This window comes from Microplitis demolitor, chromosome 8 (genome assembly GCF_026212275.2).
Source record: "Microplitis demolitor isolate Queensland-Clemson2020A chromosome 8, iyMicDemo2.1a, whole genome shotgun sequence".
In the NCBI taxonomy this organism is placed as follows: Eukaryota; Metazoa; Arthropoda; class Insecta; order Hymenoptera; family Braconidae; genus Microplitis; species Microplitis demolitor.
Genome location: NC_068552.1, coordinates 15,322,772 through 15,342,627, shown reverse-complemented (window position 1 = coordinate 15,342,627; position 19,856 = coordinate 15,322,772). Strand labels below are relative to the sequence as shown.

At 28.8% G+C, this 19,856-nt stretch overlaps 4 protein-coding genes across 5 annotated transcripts; 2 read left to right on the top strand and 2 right to left on the bottom strand.

Annotated features, from left to right (window-relative positions):
- Positions 1-1,391: 1,391 nt before the first annotated feature.
- LOC103573147 (cytochrome c oxidase subunit 5A, mitochondrial) lies at positions 1,392-2,377 on the bottom strand. The gene is made up of 2 exons (XM_008552088.3): positions 2,037-2,377; positions 1,392-1,868 (listed from the first exon to the last, which is right to left on the bottom strand). The coding sequence occupies exons 1-2, from the start codon at positions 2,245-2,247 to the stop codon at positions 1,618-1,620; spliced, it is 462 nt and encodes a 153-aa protein (XP_008550310.1). The 5' UTR covers positions 2,248-2,377; the 3' UTR covers positions 1,392-1,617.
- A 700-nt stretch (positions 2,378-3,077) lies between these two features.
- On the top strand, positions 3,078-8,393 carry LOC103573148 (protein kinase C-binding protein 1). Of its 2 annotated transcripts, none has more exons than XM_008552089.3 (6): positions 3,078-3,384; positions 3,458-4,171; positions 4,825-5,146; positions 5,242-5,425; positions 5,501-7,234; positions 7,915-8,393. In XM_008552089.3, exons 2-6 carry the CDS (start codon positions 3,600-3,602, stop codon positions 8,289-8,291), a joined length of 3,189 nt encoding a protein of 1,062 aa, XP_008550311.1. In that variant the 5' UTR covers positions 3,078-3,384; positions 3,458-3,599; the 3' UTR covers positions 8,292-8,393. The 2 variants fall into 2 exon arrangements, with proteins under 2 accessions (XP_008550311.1, XP_053597379.1); XM_053741404.1 differs by having other exon boundaries at positions 3,079-3,384; positions 5,245-5,425.
- A 69-nt stretch (positions 8,394-8,462) lies between these two features.
- LOC103573149 (40S ribosomal protein S8) lies at positions 8,463-10,397 on the bottom strand. Its single transcript, XM_008552090.3, has 4 exons — positions 10,297-10,397; positions 9,827-9,957; positions 8,830-9,081; positions 8,463-8,740 (listed from the first exon to the last, which is right to left on the bottom strand). The coding sequence occupies exons 1-4, from the start codon at positions 10,298-10,300 to the stop codon at positions 8,501-8,503; spliced, it is 627 nt and encodes a 208-aa protein (XP_008550312.1). The 5' UTR covers positions 10,301-10,397; the 3' UTR covers positions 8,463-8,500.
- Positions 10,398-10,869: 472 nt separating this feature from the next.
- Positions 10,870-18,108, top strand: LOC103573150 (acyl-CoA Delta-9 desaturase). The gene is made up of 5 exons (XM_053741408.1): positions 10,870-11,239; positions 16,019-16,242; positions 16,884-17,014; positions 17,129-17,520; positions 17,605-18,108. Exons 2-5 carry the CDS (start codon positions 16,050-16,052, stop codon positions 17,924-17,926), a joined length of 1,038 nt encoding a protein of 345 aa, XP_053597383.1. The 5' UTR covers positions 10,870-11,239; positions 16,019-16,049; the 3' UTR covers positions 17,927-18,108.
- Positions 18,109-19,856: the final 1,748 nt, after the last annotated feature.

Below are 19,856 nucleotides of genomic sequence, written 5' to 3'. Positions count from 1 at the left end.
GTGAATCTTTAAGAATTTACGTTGAAACAGTCTTCGAAAATTAGATTCACATATTTTAAAATATTAAATAAATGAATAATTAATTAGAAATGAAAAAAATAAATAAATAAAATAACTTTAACAGTTTATGAAAAAATAATTAACTGTAGACTTAACGAATGAATTTAAATAATTTAACTCGTTTAATAATTAATCCAGAGTATAAAATATGCCGGGAATATGTGGCAATTTAAATAATTCAAATGCGTAAATTTAATTACTCTGGATACGAGATAAATTTTATTGTTTTTATTTTTATCATTGTTTTGAATTATTTTTTTGAAAATTTATCAAACGACTAATTAAATTATTTTAATTGTTGTAATGATAATTATTTAAAAATAATTAGAAGTAATTAAAAAAAAGAAAAAAAAACAATACAGTAAATATTTAAAAAATTTTAGTTGGTTCGTAGAGAAATAAATAAATAGATAAATTAAGTAACAAGTAATTGAAATAATAAATAGTGTAATTCACTATTATAATTGCAGTAATTATAAGAATTTCATAATCTGTTTTATAGCACCGATAGGAAGACTAAGCATTTCTGACGGGTACAAATAGGATAAGACTTTTAATATATTTTTGTTTTTTATTTTTTAATTCGTATTCAGTTTAAATTATAATTTTAATTTTTTTAATTTAAATATTTTTTTAATTATTAATAATTATCTCTAAGAATCAATAGAAAAATAAATACAACAAAAATGTCAATATTTTGTGCAATTTTATTTTATCATTTTTTAAAAAATTTTAATTACGTTGTCATTAATTACCATTAATAAAATTAATTTAAATCGTAAGTGATTAGATTCACACTGTGGTTTTTCTAGAACCGATTAATTTTTTAAATTAAACCATCATTGAAACTATTCAGCCACCCTGTAAATTTAAATATTTAAGTAAAAATTCATTACGCAGATATATCGTGTCATTAACTTGAAATATTTATACATATTTATGATTATAAAATAAATAATAATAATAATAATAATGATAACAATAAGTTTAATATGTATGTTTATGACTATAACGAATTAACAGTGTACTCATGTAATGTAATTTGTAAATATTCTGTGTGTCGCCCACTTTGCTTTTGTTATTTTAAATGTAAGAAAAAAGAAAAAAACAAATATGCAAAAGAAAAAAATTAAAATACATAAATAATTAAATATTAATTAATTATAATAAAAATTAAACTCAGTAGAAATGAAATAATATGACGATAACAGAAGAAAACATGAAGAAAAAAATCAAAAATCCTGGATATTTAATTTAATTTTGTTACTTTTTATCAATAATCAATGTACAACTTAAATGTAAAAGGAAATTTAACTAATTACTGTCTTAAATACCTTTATCACTAGTAATTTATTGATTTATTTTTTATTAAATCGTTATTATATTTACTCACAATGATATTTTAACAAGAAAATATTACAATGAATTTATTATAATAATTAACTAACTCCAATGCGTATCAATATTAATTATTGTGACTTGAATAAGACTAATCATTCTTATTTTTTTTTTTCATTCTTTAATATTGTTATTTAAGCAATTAGTTTAATTGTTGATTTACACATCGTATGGAGATATGAGCGCTAATTCTGGTTTGTCGTATCCCATTTCTTCGGGTGTAAGGATACCCAACTCATCGAGGGTCGGTCTTATTTCCTGGACAACGTATGGCCAAATTACGTGGGCTTGATCTCCACCCTTGTATTTGACAACTTCGAGAAATCTGACAGCCAATGCGTAATCATTTAAACGGCGGCAAGCTCTCAATGCTGCGTTTATTATTCTAGGTTCGGGAACAAGATCCATACCTACGACATACATTTATTTATTTTTATATATATATAAATAATTCAGTTATAGAAAGTATAAAAATAATTTTTACATAACTGAACAAAGGACATCATAACCTCTAATGATAATTGAGTTTATTGAAGTAATTAATTAAGAAATTAGTTAATTAGGCAGTGATGACTTACCAGCTAAATCATTCATTGCATGACGGATTTCCCAGTGATCGATGTCCTTGCGATTGAAGTAGTTTTCAAATCTGGTATCGAACTCCTCGTCGGTTTCCTCGGGACCGTGGGATGAATTTCTGGTCGAATTAACAAGAGTAGCTGCTGATGATCTTGGAGCAGCGATACCCCGGACAGCTGATCCAATACGTCCTGCTACGAGTCGTAACATGGTTACAACGTTTTATTCAATTGCTTTACTTAAATTAACAATTAAATATATTGTCGCAGGTCTGGTCGGGCTGCACGAAAAAATTTTTAGTGGACTATTGCGTAAACGATGATGGTGAAGAGAACCAGCGCTAGAGGGAAGGGATAATCAGGACAACTGAAGTTAGCTTTAGCTGCAATATGAATGAGTGTGAATGTAGCTGACAAATGGAATTTTAAAAATTTTAGAATAAATGAATAAAATCTAAGTAGAGTAAAAATTAAAAAATGGGTATTTAGACAAATAAATAATCGGTACGCGCATTTTTTAAAATTTCATTTATTTACTTATTTCAAATTTATAAATTGGCTCGTATCTGCTGCATTCACACTCATTAGTATGATCCTGAAGTTAGCAGACAATTAACAATTTTTGAATTTTTTTTTCATGTGATTAATTACAAAAAAAAATCTATACAAATGCGCATGTAGAAAATTGAAAAAACTACAGGTGAAATTATTTGAAATATTTTCTTTTCAATAATCTATTGTTTTTAAAAAAATCAAATAATTATTAGACAAGTCACGTTAGCCACTAGAACAAAAAAAAATATGTGTAGCAGACATCAGACAAATTTAAAATTATAAATAATTTAAAAAATAATATTTATAAAAACTGCACTTATCAATTTTTGAATTTTTTAAATGCGCATTTTTTAAAATTTAATTTTATTAATTCAAAATTTGTCTGATGTCTGCTACATTCACACTCATAAAAATTTCATTGTTGCCAAATTTAAAAAAAGCGAACTTTGTTGCTTGCCTTGTATTCCAAAAATAAGAAAAAAAATATAAAGCTGTAAAATTTTGTGAAATTTTATAATCTCAGTCTGCGCCTTGTTTATTTTATTTAAATAAATCATGCTATAAATTCAGAAATTTATTAAATATAATATAAGTACCAATTTTTTTTAGAATTAAAAAATAATTATGTTATTTACATAAACATCAATTTTAAATTAACATCAATTAAGTGTTTAAGTTGATTATTATAAATTTGTGTTCTATCTTTTTTTTTACCGTTAATTAAAAATAAACTGGTATCTACTGTATATCTGTAATCTACTTTATATTAATGTATGAATGTAATTAATTTGAGGTAAGAGTTATTTTTTTGAATAATAATTTATATTTAAATAGTTACTAATTTTTGTTTTTTTTTCTTTCTTTAGGATTTACTAGAAATCATCAAAAATATTGGATACGAATAAATTATATTCGTTTATGGATTTTGCGCATAAAAACGTTTGTATAAAAATATACTGATAATTTTATTGTAAAAATTAATTAGTTATATAAATATTCTGATAAGTAATGGAGACGATCGAGAGTGAAAATAAAGAATTAGAAATAAAAATAACGGAGGGCAATAAAGATAATGATGTACATGATAAGTTAAACAGTAATTCAGTAAATCATGATGTTGATAACGCTGGTAAAAATGAAGTGACGAAGGCAGATCTTAAGGTAACTCCTGATGTTAATAGTAACAGTGATTCTGATGCACAATGTTGTGCTAAAATAAATAATTCAGAGTCGTTTGATAAATTAAATGATAGTAGTATTGACAATGCTAGTAGTGGGAGTCATAATTTAGTTATTGATGAAAGTGCTAATGGAGTTGATAGTAAAGACGATGATGATGATGATGATAAAGATTGTGACAAAGAAGAAGCAAAAGAAAATAAGGAAACAACGGAAGCAAAAGAAGTAGTAGAAGCAAAAGATGTAGCAGAAGCAAAAGAAATCACAGAAGTTGAAGAAGAAAAAGTTGAAAAAAATGATAATTTAGATAATTCTCAGGTACTTAGTGATACTTGTAAAAGTAATGATGATACCAATAATGAATTATCAACAACAGATGAAATAAAACGTAAATCACCAACGTAAGTACCTGAAATATATATATTTTTATCAATTTTATTTTCATGATAAGGTAAAGAGACCCAGTACCCGATCATTCATGTATTTGTATGTCTTTATTTACTAAATATAAATACACAATTACATGGAGAGATCGGGTGCCAGTTCCCTGATGGGGTACTAGGTCTTTTACCTTATCAGCATCGAAACTTAAAGCTTCAGTATCTCAATGCCGCGAATTAATATCAGCAAACGCGTAAATTGTGAATGCCTTCAGTCAGCGGGCAGAAACAAACAAATAGTTTCTGCCCGCTGACTGAAGATTTTCGCAATTTAAACTTTGATAATTGTAATTTGTTCAATAATAATTTCAGACCATTAATTCTATTTACGTAAATGACAGTTCTGAGTATGATTAAGTTTTGTAAAAATTAATGTCAATAATAAATAGTAATCATAGTTTCTGCTTAATTATAAATTCCAAATGACAATTTATGATTACGCTAATACTCGATCACACGATTGGTCTTAAATTAACTTGTGTGTAACTCAGAACGAAACACGATTTCAGTCTGCGGGTGAAGTCAGCCGACTTTACCCTCCCCTGAAATCGGTTTGTTTCACCCCTTGTCACAAATATACTATTATTTATTCGAGTTGTGTAATGCATTTTTAGAGATGAAGTACAAGTGACTCTCGCTGAAGAATCAAATAGAAATACAAAACATCCAAAAATAACAAATAATCGAGACAACTATTGCTGGAGATGCCATAAAGACGGTGTTGAAGCTAACTGCAGCGCTTGCCCACGTGCTTGGCATCGTAAGTGCATCGGCGGAACATCACCAACGACCGACAATTGGATATGTGGTGAATGCGCGAGTATATTGCAAGCGGAAAATGCATCAACTCGTTCTCCTACCATGGCCCATATCACTGTTGATCAGCTCTGTTTGGTCTTAAAATATGTAATTGGATGTATGAAACATTTTGTTGGTGTACGTTAACTATAAAAGCTTATTCATTATCTTTGGACCAGTTTATACAATGGTTTTAAATTAATAAAAAATGTGTATTTTGTTTTTTATTCAAGCAGTCAGAGCCATTCTGGAATGCTGTTGACTTGAAAGAAGTTCCAAATTACATGGACTACGTGGTAAAACCCATGGATTTAAATTTATTGGAGAGTAATGTCGATGCTAAACTTTATGGTAGCACTGATGCATTTATGGCTGATGCCAAATGGATACAACATAATTGTATTGTATTTAATACATGTAAGAATTGTTGGCTAAAACAAATAATTATTATTTTATTTACTGTTGATAAAATTTAATTTAATTTTTGTACAGGCGGTGGCGAGTATGCAGACACGTCAAAATTAACTAACGCAGCAAAATTAATTATCAAAATAGCGAGGCAAGAAGTATCTGAGTATGAAGCATGTCCTGACTGTTACTCGCGTGGTCGTAATTTACCACGAGCGAATCCGTCCTGGTTTGTCGAAGCTTGCAGTAAACCCCATCCACTTATTTGGGCAAAGCTCAAAGGTTTTCCATTTTGGCCGGCAAAAGCTTTGCCCCGTGTCAATGCACTTGGTCATGTTGATGTCAGATTCTTTGGAGCTCACGACCGTGCCTGGATAGCACCCAAAGATATTTATCTTTTCTCCAAAGAACCACCGACATCATTGCCAAAAAAAAAACGATACGAAATGCTAGACTGTCTAAAAGAAATAAATCGTCATTGTAAAAAATTGGAAATGGCATTTGGACCTTTTACATATGCGCCGGCGAGGACTATGTACAATCCGAATGATGAAAATCAAATAAAACTTTTACTACCCCAGTATGATCCGACGTGTATATATGATTTGACATTTGTCAATCATAATCATCAGTTATCACAGTCATTATCTAGCGGTTTGAATGAGATAACTTCACCAGTTAAAAATTCAGTGCCATTTAATGAGAAATTGGATGATAAAAATTTACGTTCCTCGACTCCTGTTAAGGATTCTGTGGTAATTATGAAGAAAAAAGGACGAAAACGTAAAATGAATGATGACGGAAATCCAATCGATGCTAAAAAAATGGCGAAAAAAAGAGGACCTAAGAAATCACTTAGAAGTAAAGTTGATGATGATTCTTCTTTAAAGGCACAATCAGAAGATTCATCAGCTCAAGATAATACAACTTCATCAACAGAGCCAACAACAACAGCAACAGAAACATCAACTAAAAATAATAATGCACCAGAAAATAAAATAAAATCACGTAAATGGATTTCTAAAAAGTTTATTCCACCTGAAAAACATTATCATAAAATTAATAGACCAACAAGATTAGGATCTAAAGATATTTACGATAAACAAAATAGTCTACGGAAAACAAATTCGTCAATGAATGCCCATGGAAGATCAAATAGACCAGCTATTATGCGTCCTTACAAACACAGAGCTGCTAAATTACATAATTCAGAACAAGATAAACCAGCAGCTCCAGTAACAAGGTCAAGTATTGAAGAAAACCAGGAGAAAAAAAAAATTTTTAATGATGAAAATACTTCAAGTACGGGCGCCAATCAATCAGTAGAAACTAATTCATTTTCAGTTAATTCAATTCGTCCAGAAATTTCGATTGAAAAAACTAACCATCTAGTAAATAATCCAATTAGTCTGCCATCAAATTCAATTCCCGGAAAACGACAGAGTAAAGCAAAAAAATCATTTCCTAATAAACCACCTCAAATTCCGACACGGTCGTTTTTAAAATCAGCATCAATCAGTAATAGAACAGAAGTTAATGATAAACAAGACATTAAATTAAATATTCCAGTTGTACGTAATGACAATGGAATGAATTATCAATTACCTCCACCTGAAGCTGGTCCAATGAGCACTCAATTGAATCGTAGTGCGAATGAATTAGTGCGACAAATGGCTAAATTGATGGAAGAAGCGATCAAAGAGACTGCTGGGAAGGCAAACAGCCAAGAAGAAGTTAATAGATTTGTCTTGGAGTTGGAAATAGAACGTATGAAATGGGAGCATCAGCAACATCTTGCTGAAATAAAACACAATACAGGTATATATTTATTATAATTAATTAATTACAGTACAACCTAATTAGAAGTTACTTCCTCTCTACTTTTTTGCTTGTCTCGAAATGGTATCCCCGCTTTGGTTCCATTAACAAAGTTTTCGAATGTCGGGAAAGTGATTGTTTCTGCAGTCCTTTTATGTTAATCAAGTATATACGTGGATAATTAATTAATTAATCTAACGAGACCGAAGTCTGCCTACTTTTTACATAATATAGTCATAGCTAAATATTGAGCATAAGCTCCCTATTAGCGTTACCCTAGAATCGATGATCAGATCAAAAATCCTTTTGCGTCTGGGTGCCAAACAGTCACTACGTGTTCGTCATCGAATCCTAAGCATCGGCTTCCTTTATGTCGGCTTGCAATGGATTCGTCGATAGTAGCAATTTCATGTAGTGGTTTCTTCCCCTGTTTTCCTGAGAAGATACCCCGGGGAATGTACGTAGATTAATGATAAACATCAACTAACACAAAAGGATCGCAGGTACAAACACAAACACGACACACACATGCATAAAACCGAGTAATCGCCAAGTAAAAAATAGTAGTAACGAAAAACCATTTCCAAAAAATTTTTCTCTGGTAGCACCTAAGTAACTTATAACCAGGTTGTACTGTAATTGATAATAAATCTGACATAACTAATTATTTAATTATTTAGATCGAACTTTGAGGGAAATGAGAGCGAGTTTGGAGGTTGAAAGATTGCGGGCGATTGAAGAAATCCGTAAAGAAGTCAACGATGAAAAAGCTCGCTATATTCTAGAAACTAAAGCAAAACAATGGTGTGCTTCGTGCTGGCAAGAAGCATTTTATTATTGCTGCTGGAATACGTCTTACTGCAACCCAACGTGCCAACAGCAGCACTGGAAAAGTCACATGAGTAAATGTACTCATCACAAACAATTACAATCAAATCCTCATGGTGCTAATCCTAATACTCATACAAATAATGCTCATCAATCGCAACAAGAGCCTGTTATGCCAACATTATTACCGAGTGCTCAATCAAATTCTTCAAATGTACGTGGAGCATAGATAAATAAATTTAATAAAATAATAAATGATGAATTATAAAAATATATCCCAACTATAACTTTTTCTACTGCTTCAATGGACATTTTTTTAATTAATTAAGCATTTAATTTGTCAATTCAATGAATTAAAAATTAAGTATTTATAATAAAATAAAAAAAAAACAACGAAGTATTATCATTTTTTCGAAGACTTGTTTATTAGCCGTTACATTACTTGGCTTTTTTACTTTTTATTTTACGCATGTAGAACTCGAGTTCTTTGCCTTCCAAAATGTAACCGTCAGCACGACCACATTGACCTGGTCGGCTTGCAATACAGGCTAACACACGTCCAGTTGCGAACTGCTCTTCCAATGCTGGTTCAACTTTAGCCAGCCGCTGTCTTGCCTTGTATTTGTTTTCAGTTTTCTTGGATCTTTTCTTGTTCAAAATCTCCTCTTCGGCTTCAGTCTATCAACAATAAATGATTTTAATCAGTTAGTTGACTCCCTTTATAAAATTAACAGTAATTAATTAATCAATAAAGTAAATGAACTTACAAGTTTAGCTCCGCGTTTGCGTCCCAATGGTAAAATGTAGTGGCTTTCATACCATTGTCTGAATGGAGTAGCATCGATAGTAACGATGGCATTCTTTACCAATGTTTTAGTTCTAACAAGTTCATTGTTAGAAGCGTTGTAGACCACATCGATGATACGAGTTTTACGGGTGCTACACTCACTTGCCCATGAAAAATTACCGGTGTCAAGACGAAGTGCACGGTACTTCTTGTTACCTCCACGAGTACGAACCTTCAAAATTTCAATTAACATTAATCTTTTATCTCATGTTCAAAAATTTTTAATAAATAAGTAAACAGATCACAGAGCGTCAGGACAAAGTAAAAGTCATAACATAAGCTTCGATTCATGTTTTTTCAATATGTAAAGGAGTATGAATTGATAAGATGCTGGGAAGTCCCAATAAAGGGACGAAACTTACAATTAAATCAAAGCTGATGTTCTGATTTTTATCGTGCCCTGACTCCTTGTGATCTATTTATTTATTTTCATTAACTTTCTTAAGTAAATTGAAATTTAAATTGGAACAATAATTAGTCAAAGATAGCAACCCAAAACACTAGGATGTCTATCATAAAAACAGTATGATTGACATTTGATCAAAAGCATTCTCAGGCGGTGAATTACAGTATTAATATTTAATTAATTAATACCAAAAAAAATTACTCACAGTTGTTATCAAGCCTAAAAAATTTATACAAAATTACAAAGTAACTGAAGTTTATTTTTCAAATTTCGTTCAACTCCCAATTGATATCAACTGTAAATAATTTTTTTAAAAATCCGTCTCGGTAAAATTGTCACTACGTAGCCGTTTTTTCAAATAAAGCTTCAACGTTGTTATGTTTTATTGCCAAAATTTCAATACGGTTCTTATAATTGTGTCATTGAATATTTTTAAAATGTGGGGAATACTGTTTGAGAATATTCTTAAGTCAATTAATAAATGATTTATTGAAAAGAAGTATAAACTTACGGTGTGAATTCTCTGGGCACCGAGCTTGGTGTTGGCAGCAGGTCTACCTAATTCGAACTTCCTCTTCTTTCTAAGAGGTTTTCGTTTACCTCCGGTGGGCCTTCGTTTGTGATAATGATCTCGCGAAATACCTGAAATCAAATTAATTAATTAATCAATTGATGGATAAAAAATCACTTAACAAACAAATCAGCACTAGATCACTTGTAATTTTGAAGACAGTTTTAAAATTACAAATTTATTTTTATCAGCAGTCACGTTTGATAGAAATGATCAACGAATTCATAACCTCTGACAATTGTCTAAGTTGCGTTTAACAATAAAACTAAAGTTAAATAATCAAAAATATATAAATATTTTGATAAACAATCGATAATTAAAGATTTGTATTATAATTTATTGATTAAATATTTAGTTTATTCGCGGATGTAATTTGATAAAAATAAATATTATAAATTGACAAAACTCACCCATGATGGCAGAGGATCAAAAGACTCAGCTCCAGAAAACAGCGCTCGACTCAAACTATATCCGGCGTCAATTATTTAACTTTGCTGCCATCTTGTATCATATAACAATAATACTATTACAGTCGGTACACATAATTGCCCTCATATTTTATTTATTTAATTTCACAATAAATAATAAAAATTTATTTTTTTATTTTATTATATTTTTAAATTACTTAACTATCATTTAAATGATAATAATTATAAATTCAAATGATAAGCTATCGTTACACAAGATAAAAAAAAGCGCGGGAATCTTTGTGAAATTTAAAAATCTGACAGTTCAAAAAATACTACAACTATTAATTGATCATAATTAAATCGGATGACAAAATAAAAATTCAAATATAATGATAAATAAAAAAAAAATTTACGACATTTTGTAATAATTTTTTATCATCATAAAATTATGACACATCTAATCCTCTAACCTTTGAACATCCATGCCATCTAGTGTAAAAAAACTTAAGAAAAAAAAATCAAGTTTCATATCTTTTTTTTGTGCTTGCATAGAATAGAGCCCTAAGAAACCGACTCGTATTTAATCTGGCGCGTATTGTCGAGTTTTCTTAGTTACAATCCAGTCCAATCAGAGCTTCAATTCACGTTTGGATTTTCCTTTGATCCTGTGGTGGTCTTCAGTCCATGTCGTAATTCCATTTTAGTGAGACGTTACATTTCATCATACCTTGTTTAGTCACCATCAAATACGTTTGAATTTTTTAAATACAAAGGGTTGTAATTACAAGGCTACTTTTATATACCCATTAGAAAAGAAATATTTTTCTCGAGGCCACGTGGATATTTCCAGTATATTAAGTAATACTCATACTCATACATATATATTTGTTTGAAGCCTAGAAGCCGGTAGACGGTTTTTTTTACGGCGTCGTTTTAATCGTAGGTAAGTCCCATCACAATTACATATTCCTATTATAGTATATGTTAATTATTTCATCCTTTTTTTTTAAATTACAAATAATTTATATATTTTTTTTTTAGTAATTAGTTGTATTTTTTAAAAGTTTCATATATTTTAGTACAAAGAAACAGTTGCCTGAGTTTGATCATGTCAGCACTCACGTAGAACATTTAAGTTCCTATATATATGTATATATATGATCTATTGTATTACTCTTAAATACAATTGAGTAAACTTCCTTATAATTTATACGTATACATCCATATATATATTTATATTTACTTGACACCTTATACAGTTATTTAATACCATAGTACAGTTAACATTTATCGTGACAAATAAAATATTGTTGCAGGTACAATTTTTAATTTAACTTTTAATATTATTGACATAAATATATATAGTAATATATATTTATATTGCAATTATTTTTTTAATTATATATTTTTATCTTTAAACTTAAATTATTATTTTAAATCATGTGGTTTAAATTAAAATCTGATTTATTAAAGATGCAAAAAAATTATAATAAAATTTATAATGATTCATTGTTACAAATTGACATACGTAAAAATATAGCATACGTTGAATTATAATTATTTGAAATAGTATAGGAAGTAATATAATGCTTACATTAATAATACAATAGAATGCAATGGAATAAGTTTTAGAAGCGCAGGTTTTATCTAACATGGGAAAGTGATGGCGGTTTTGTTGAAAACTTCCGGGGACGAAATGAAACTCGGGAAATTTTATTGTATTTATATATTTGTTTAAATTGATTTCTTTTTTTATTGAAAAAAGAAAAAAAAACTTTTTTTAATTGATTGATAATTTTTTAAATTACTAAATATGGAAAAAAAGTTACATAAAATTCATTGAACTTAGAGATAATTTTTCTTTCCGCATTTAAAGTTAAATTTGTAAGCCTGATAATTCTCAACTGCTAGTTGCAAGATCAAGGTCATAATGATTAATATATAATATATTATTTACAAATGAACTTTTACTTTATTTTAAATAATAGTAGGACCACATTTACTCCAACTTGGTCTTATAAAAATATACTCTCATCTATAATCCATTAAAAAAATAAAAAAAAGTGTTATCTCGCGATAAAAAAGTCATTATAAATTCTTTTTTGTGTCTTTACATAGTAAATTTTTTTATTTAAATCAGCATACTGATTTGTCGAACGTCGATCTCTTGATATGTCCACGTGGACGTTTGAATATTAATTTTTTAGTCATTCTGCTGATATGATGTGAGGCAAAAAACAAAATTACCATCGCATTTGCTTAAATTATATGTTCAAGAAATGAATAAATAAATAAATAAATAAATAATGAATAACAAAATATAGACAAAAAAAAAGAGAGATTGAGGAAGTAAGGAAGGAAGGAAGGAAGATAGAACTAAGCACATCATGTCCGTGACGTGAGCGTAAACGCGCGTGTAACAGCTGTTCCGGTGGACTCTCGGATTCGTTGATTTTGGGTGGCGCGAGGTACTGCCTCGTCTTTCATTGGTCGATTCTGCTTTAACTCTCATCTAATGTATCCCCCTGATTGTTTCTCTACCAACACTTCTCTGCTTGTTCCTGCACTTTCGCACGTACGCTTGCATCCAACACACTTTTGTAAATGTATGAGTATGTTTCATCAGTTGTATGATGATTATGTTCTCAACTCCTACAATTTACAATATGAGTTATACATCCATCCATCCATCCATACATACATACATCCATATATACATACACACATATATACATACATGTATTAGAATTTTACTACTCTTTTCTCCAAAGAGTTTTAAAGTTACCTACACTACAATATATGTTTTATGTGTAGTAGTAAATTAACACTTTGACTAAAATTGTATAGAATATGTCTACACTATTTCTATCAAATATAAACTCTCTCTCTCTCTCTCTCTCTCTCTGTATATATATATATATATATATATATATATATATATATATATATATATATATATATATATATATATATATATATATATATGTAAATGAATAGGTACAATAATTTTTTTTTATTTGCATTAGCAGAGAACGTGTACCGGCTTTTATGACAAAACTTATCGGTTACCATGCTTACTTAATACGTTTTAAACTTTAGACTATAAAAGATTCAAATCTGTTCTTGAAATATAACGAGTTTATCTATTTCAATCGTATAAAAAAAACACGGAAAAAACCTTAAAAAATATTATATAAAAATAAATTTCGGAGCAATAATAGACTAAACATTTTTATTAATCTGAATGTTTTTTTTTTTAGAGATAAATTTATAAGCTGAACTATTTTCTTTTTGAATTAAAAATATTTTCACCAAATAATTGAACTCATTTTTATAATCGTGTGATTGCATCATGTAATTCGGGGTGAATTATAAAAATAGTTTAAGATAATTAATGAATATTATTTTTAAAAAAAATAGTCATCGGAAGTTTCTTGATGATTCAATAAACTTTTTTGTTTATTAAGAACAAAACCCGATACATAAATTCCATCACGTCAGCATCATCAGATACGATACCCTGCCGCCACCTTGTATCACGTGGAGTTTGCATGAACGATTTAGTAACGATAACCGTTAGCATTTACCCAAAAATATATGTATTTATTTATTAAATAACAAATTACATAACTAATTAAATAACAAGTTCAACATACTCTTCTATATTCGATGTCATAAATTATTTATTTAGAGAGTTAATGAATTTTATTAATGAGCTTTGTCATTTTATTTTCCATTAGTCATATATATTTACATATATGTGATTATTAAAAGTAATTATAATGAATAACAATTTTTATTTTGTTAGACATCGATAATTAGTAATAAAAGTTCTTTAAAAAATGAAGTACTTTCTCGATATTTCTAGATACTTCTATCCTAGTATTTATATATATATATTCTGCGTATATATTATATATATTAAGGGCAGTTGAAAGTAACTATGCGTGCTTGGGGCGTCTCATTGTAAGCCTGCGCTCCTCTATTTCCATCAGGATTTATCAGTCAGTCGATAGGTCGTCTCTATGATGTTAAACGCCCTCTTATTTTGTCGAAAAATATTTAATTAGGGTGATATCAAAGTTTTAGTGGCTTCTATCGTAATACTTATCAAATTAAAAAAGAAACAAAAGAAAAAAATCTATTTCATATTTTTTACTTTTAACAAAATTTTAATTTCGTTAATTTTTATCGCTCATATATCTCTTGAGAAGTTTTTTTTGGTCGTTTGTTTATCAATGGTGAATATCACCAATGAATTTTCGTACGCATTTCTAAATACTCTGAATTTTCTGAAGCTATTTATCAATAAGGTAAAGTCGATTAATGGTTTCTAGTTTTTTTTTTTTCTACGAATCAATTTGAAAAAAAAAAAAAAAAAAAAAAAAAAAAAAAAATTGCACATGTAGGAAATTTAAAAAACCATAAGTGTAATTTTTTAAAAATAATTTTTTAAATAATTTGTCATTTTAAAATAAAACCCAAAAATTATTAGACGTCCGCTAATTATGATCCTGTAGTTAGCAGACAATTAACAATTTTTCGATTTTCTTTTCAACAATTGAATTTAAAAAAAAAATGGACATGTAGAAAATTGAAGAAACTATAAGTGCAATTTTTTAAATGTCTTTTTTTTTTAATTTATCGTTTTGAAAAATAATTAAAAAATACTCAGACGTCTTTCAACTTCAGTATCATCGCTAATTTCATTATCATGACTAATTTAAAATATAAAATTTTACTTTTACTTACCCTACCAACTATAACAACTGCAGTAACTGGACGAGTGGAAAGATGTTTTAGTAATTTTTTATAAAAGGAAAATTTTGAATAATTTGTCGTTCACATGTTATTTATAAGTCCAAGCGAGATCATGACGTAGTAATAAATATGAAGTATCTTGTGACTTGAGGACTTACTTTGTTATCGAACAGATTATTTGAATAGGTAATTTGTCCATCCTCAGGACATGAAGTACATTCGTGTTTTTTGTTACGTCATCCTGTACTTTATTTGTCAAAGTAGTATCTTAATGTCTGGGTGCCAAAGTTCGTCAATATTGTTATGATTTTTATCATTGCCTTATCAAATTGCACATTGTATTTTATTAATATTGTATATCTGCATCATAATCTAATTATGATTTGTAAAAGAATAATGAACACGTCACTATTACGATTACTATTGCTAAATTTTCTGTCAGTATCAATGACTCCTCTTAAATCATATACAACATTAATTAATCAATAATGGAATTTTTAAACCCGATACCTCTATTTAGCTTATAAATATATACATTCATACATACAATTGATATATAAAATCTAATACAGTATTAAACTTATTTATTATTTTTTATTTATCTAATTTTTTTTTTTTTTGAAATAGAAAAAATTATACTTTGCATTTTTGATATCAATAATATGATAAATTATCCTACAAATATTATCAGCTGACCTTTCGTGTCACCTGTCAGTTTATAGAGTTATAATTCTATAAGAAAATAATTTAATCTTTTTGCTATTATCGTGTTCGTGATGATCAGACTTTGTTTTTTTCGTCCAAAAATGAAAATTATGCAATAGATAATATTCCCCTACTTAAAATATAAATTTTTTTTTTATCTCATACTATATATAGATTTTCGTTTTCATATATAAAAGCTGATGTATCCAATGTTGATTTGCTCATTTGCTAATTAAGTATCATATTAACATTACAGTGAATGCCGAACGTTTGACAGTGGATTAATAATGGCACCAAATGTAACAGCAGCTCTAACAACTCTCTGTGAAGAGGATTTAGCTAAAACTACATCATCAAAACCAGTGTATAAACGAGAAATTGTGTGGTTTAATGTCGCGGTATTTTCATTGCTTCACATTGGCGCACTTTATGGTGCCTATCTTATGTTTTCATCCGCTAAATTATTAACAACATTTTATGGTAAGTAATTTTTTATTTGTTTAATTTTTTAAATATTTTTTAAATAATTTTATTTATGTTATTTTGTTAATACGAATAAATTAATTTATTATTACGAAATAAATTTAATTTGCATACTCGTGACAAATATGTTGATCCGTGATATTAATATATTCAAGGTCATGTTATTTAACAATATTCAAACGTTAATAAATAGTTAAAGGGCAATTTGACGATCGTGTGGTGCAACATGTTACTGAAGGTAGCCGGCGTCTAATAATTTTTAGATTTTTTTAAAACTATAAATTATAAAAAAAAAAATATTTTAAAAAATTGCACTTGCAGTTTTTTAAATTTTCTACATGCGCATATTTTTATTTTTTGTTTTTTTTGTAATTGATTTGTGGAAAAAAAAAATCCAAAAATTGTTAATTGTCTGTTGACTTCAGGATCATCAGTGCAACCGATGCAATTCGGCTGAATGTCAGAATAACGGGATCGAAAAACTCATAAATACATTATAATTATACATTTAATTTTAAAATAAATTTTAAATGAATGAAAATTTATTTGCATGCAACTTTTAATCTAATTAACCATATGCAGTAATTAAAATCATTTGATTACAATACTAATAAATATTAACAACTTTTATTTTACAGCATTCGTTCTTTACATGTGCAGTGGTATTGGAATAACAGCCGGAGCGCATCGATTATGGTCACACCGTTCTTACAAAGCGAAACTACCACTGAAAATAATTCTCATGATTTTCAACACACTCGCTTTTCAAGTAAATATGCAAATTGAATAATCACGATTAATTGTCTTTATTGACAGTTAATTGGATGGTTAATTTCAGTTGTCAATTTTACTAATTATCATTTATTTATTTTTTCTTTTACAGAATAGTATATACGAGTGGTCCAGAGACCACAGAGTCCATCACAAATACAGTGAAACAGATGCTGACCCTCATAATGCCACTCGCGGTTTCTTTTTCTCTCACGTCGGCTGGTTGTTGTGTAAAAAACACCCCGATGTTAAAGAAAAAGGTAAAGGTATTGACATGAGTGATCTTGAAGCTGATCCAGTTGTTGCTTTCCAAAAGAAACATTACAAATTTTTGATGCCACTCATTTGCTTTATTTTACCTGCGTTTGCTCCGGTCTATTTCTGGGGAGAGTCCTGGAATAATTCATACTTTGTTGCTGTTATTCTTCGGTATGTTTGGACATTACACATGACCTGGTTGGTAAATTCTGCGGCTCATTTCTTCGGTGGTAAACCATATGACAAGTGAGTTTTTTTTTTTTTTTTTAATAATAGAAGTAGTCAGCTGTTTATTTTAAATGTTTTATTTATTTATTTTTTTTTTTTTAGGTACATGAATCCATCTGAAAATGTCATGGTAGCATGGGGAGCTTTGGGTGAAGGCTGGCACAATTACCATCACGTATTTCCATGGGACTACAAGGCGGCTGAGTTGGGAAAATACTGGGGCAACAGCACAACTGCGTTCATCGATTTCTTTGCGTCATTTGGATGGGCTTATGATACTAAAGTCGTATCCACGGAATTGATAAGACAGCGCGTTACAAGGACCGGTGATGGCACTCATCCTTTGTGGGGATGGGGCGACAAAGATCAAACTCCTGACGAAAGAGATGCTGCTCTTATAACAAATCATTTGCATACACAATAAAATTCTCAGTTATCTAATTTAATTTATGAGAACAATTTAAACTCAGGCATTAGAAAAGAAAAAAACGAAAAAGAAGACGAAAAAGTTAATAAAAATGAGTAAAAAGTATGAATTAAATATAAGAATGGGTTAAGACCATTGATGTACTTTTACATTAATCATTATTTTTTCTTTCTGTTTAATATTCTTTTTTTCTTTATACATTTATCTATAATAGCATCATTAATTCATCTTTCATTATACATTAATCAATTAATGTCAATCGTGTCGAGTTATTTTACGTCCAAGAGTTTCATATCGAGTAATATTTTTAAGCGATGACAATTATTGATTATGTTTATAAATATAAATACATCTCATCTTTATATATACATATATATAGTTCAATTTATACGGTACATAGTTTTATTAATTTCTGTATACTAGACCCTGTTGTGCGGTACCTGAATTCCATAGTTTTTTTTTTCTTCCATTTTTCTTATTGTCAATTCATGTTTTATTTTGTGATTTAAATCTTCAGTAAAACATTTTTAATATTTAAAAGTATGAGTATATCTATAACTAATGTACAATGATAACTGATAATATGATAACACTCATAGATGAATAATAATTTATGATAGTTAATATAAAACAATACTGATAACTTGAGTCGCGATGGTGAGTAAAGTAAACGAATAAAAAAAAGTAATCGAAAGTCGATAAATAATAATATTGATTATTATTATTGAAATAATATCATTTATTTTACGAATGATTATTATTAAAACTTTGTACAATCATTTTATTTCATTTATATTGTCCAGAACAAAGTATATTGGTATCGTATTACAATGAAACAAATAAAGTATAAGTATTTAATAATATAAATATATTTTTGATTCAAGTTGTTTTTTAACTGATAAAAATTTTCACCAGAACAATGGTCGCATTTTTATTAAATTTAAATTTATTAAATAGTCCAAAAGTTGAAACAGTTATTTTTTATCTTACCTTGTAAATTAAATAAAATAAAGTTAAATAATTTTATAAAAAATGGATAAAATTTATTAAAGAAACATTTGAATCTGAGGCTTTACAATTTACGATCTACTAGCCAACTTAAATAAATAAACATCTATTAATACATCTAAGTACGTACATTGTGATTGAAGTTTATTACGAATATAAACCTAAATATTTATGATTGTATGGCCTGTGGATTATAAAGTTAAGAATTAATAAATTTTCAAGTGTGAATTTAAAAATTGTTTTTTTACTTTTTTTTTTTTTTCAACAAGTAAGTAACTATTCTACACGATCGACTGCTGAAAAATTTATATACACATATATTTTATAAATTTTTTCAGCCTGATAGCCAAGTTGACGACGACCTACTGCAGAAACTTGTCACCTAGTTGCCCGCAAGAATTGGCACTTTCATAAGTCGACAGCAACTGGTCGGCAGCTTTCTGAGCAAGTTGGTGGCAAAAGTTAGCATTCTATTAGTTGATGGAAAGTTGCCTTCAATTTTCTTAAAAAGTTTGTAACAATTTGTAGTCAACAGTTACGAAGGCTGAAGTTGTCATCATCTTGATCGCAAATAATTGACACCTTCCTGATCAGGGTCTTACTGTCGGGGGATACCCAAGATGGCAGCAACTTGTCACTAAGTTGGCTACAAAAATTGGCACTTCCATAAGTTGACGGGAACTGGTCGCTTTTCTGAGAAAGTTGGTGGCAAAAGTTGGCATTCTATTAGTTGACTAGAAATTGTTATCAACTTTTCCAGAAAGTTAGCGATAGGTTGCGGCAGTAGATTGTCGCTAACTTTTTAGGAAAGTTGGTAACAATTTGTAGTCAACAGTTTCAGAAAATACTTGTCATCAATTTGATTGCCAACTGACGGAAATCTACGGCTCAAATTAAACATCAAGACTGCAAAAACTTT

Excerpts from the sequence above, each read along its gene's own strand:
- LOC103573150 (XM_053741408.1), top strand. The coding sequence starts at position 16,050 with ATGGCACCAAATGTAACAGCAGCTCTAACAACTCTCTGTGAAGAGGAT. Across the intron at positions 16,243-16,883 it reads ATTATTAACAACATTTTATG|CATTCGTTCTTTACATGTGC; the intron begins GTAAGTAATTTT and ends TTTATTTTACAG. Across the intron at positions 17,015-17,128 it reads TCAACACACTCGCTTTTCAA|AATAGTATATACGAGTGGTC; the intron begins GTAAATATGCAA and ends TTTCTTTTACAG.
- LOC103573147 (XM_008552088.3), bottom strand. The coding sequence starts at position 2,247 with ATGTTACGACTCGTAGCAGGACGTATTGGATCAGCTGTCCGGGGTATC. Across the intron at positions 1,869-2,036 it reads TGCAATGAATGATTTAGCTG|GTATGGATCTTGTTCCCGAA; the intron begins GTAAGTCATCAC and ends TGTATGTCGTAG.
- LOC103573148 (XM_008552089.3), top strand. The coding sequence starts at position 3,600 with ATGGAGACGATCGAGAGTGAAAATAAAGAATTAGAAATAAAAATAACG. Across the intron at positions 4,172-4,824 it reads ATAAAACGTAAATCACCAAC|AGATGAAGTACAAGTGACTC; the intron begins GTAAGTACCTGA and ends ATGCATTTTTAG. Across the intron at positions 7,235-7,914 it reads TGAAATAAAACACAATACAG|ATCGAACTTTGAGGGAAATG; the intron begins GTATATATTTAT and ends TTAATTATTTAG.
- LOC103573149 (XM_008552090.3), bottom strand. Across the intron at positions 9,082-9,826 it reads GTGCCCAGAGAATTCACACC|GTTCGTACTCGTGGAGGTAA; the intron begins GTAAGTTTATAC and ends GAAATTTTGAAG. Across the intron at positions 8,741-8,829 it reads GCAAACGCGGAGCTAAACTT|ACTGAAGCCGAAGAGGAGAT; the intron begins GTAAGTTCATTT and ends TATTGTTGATAG.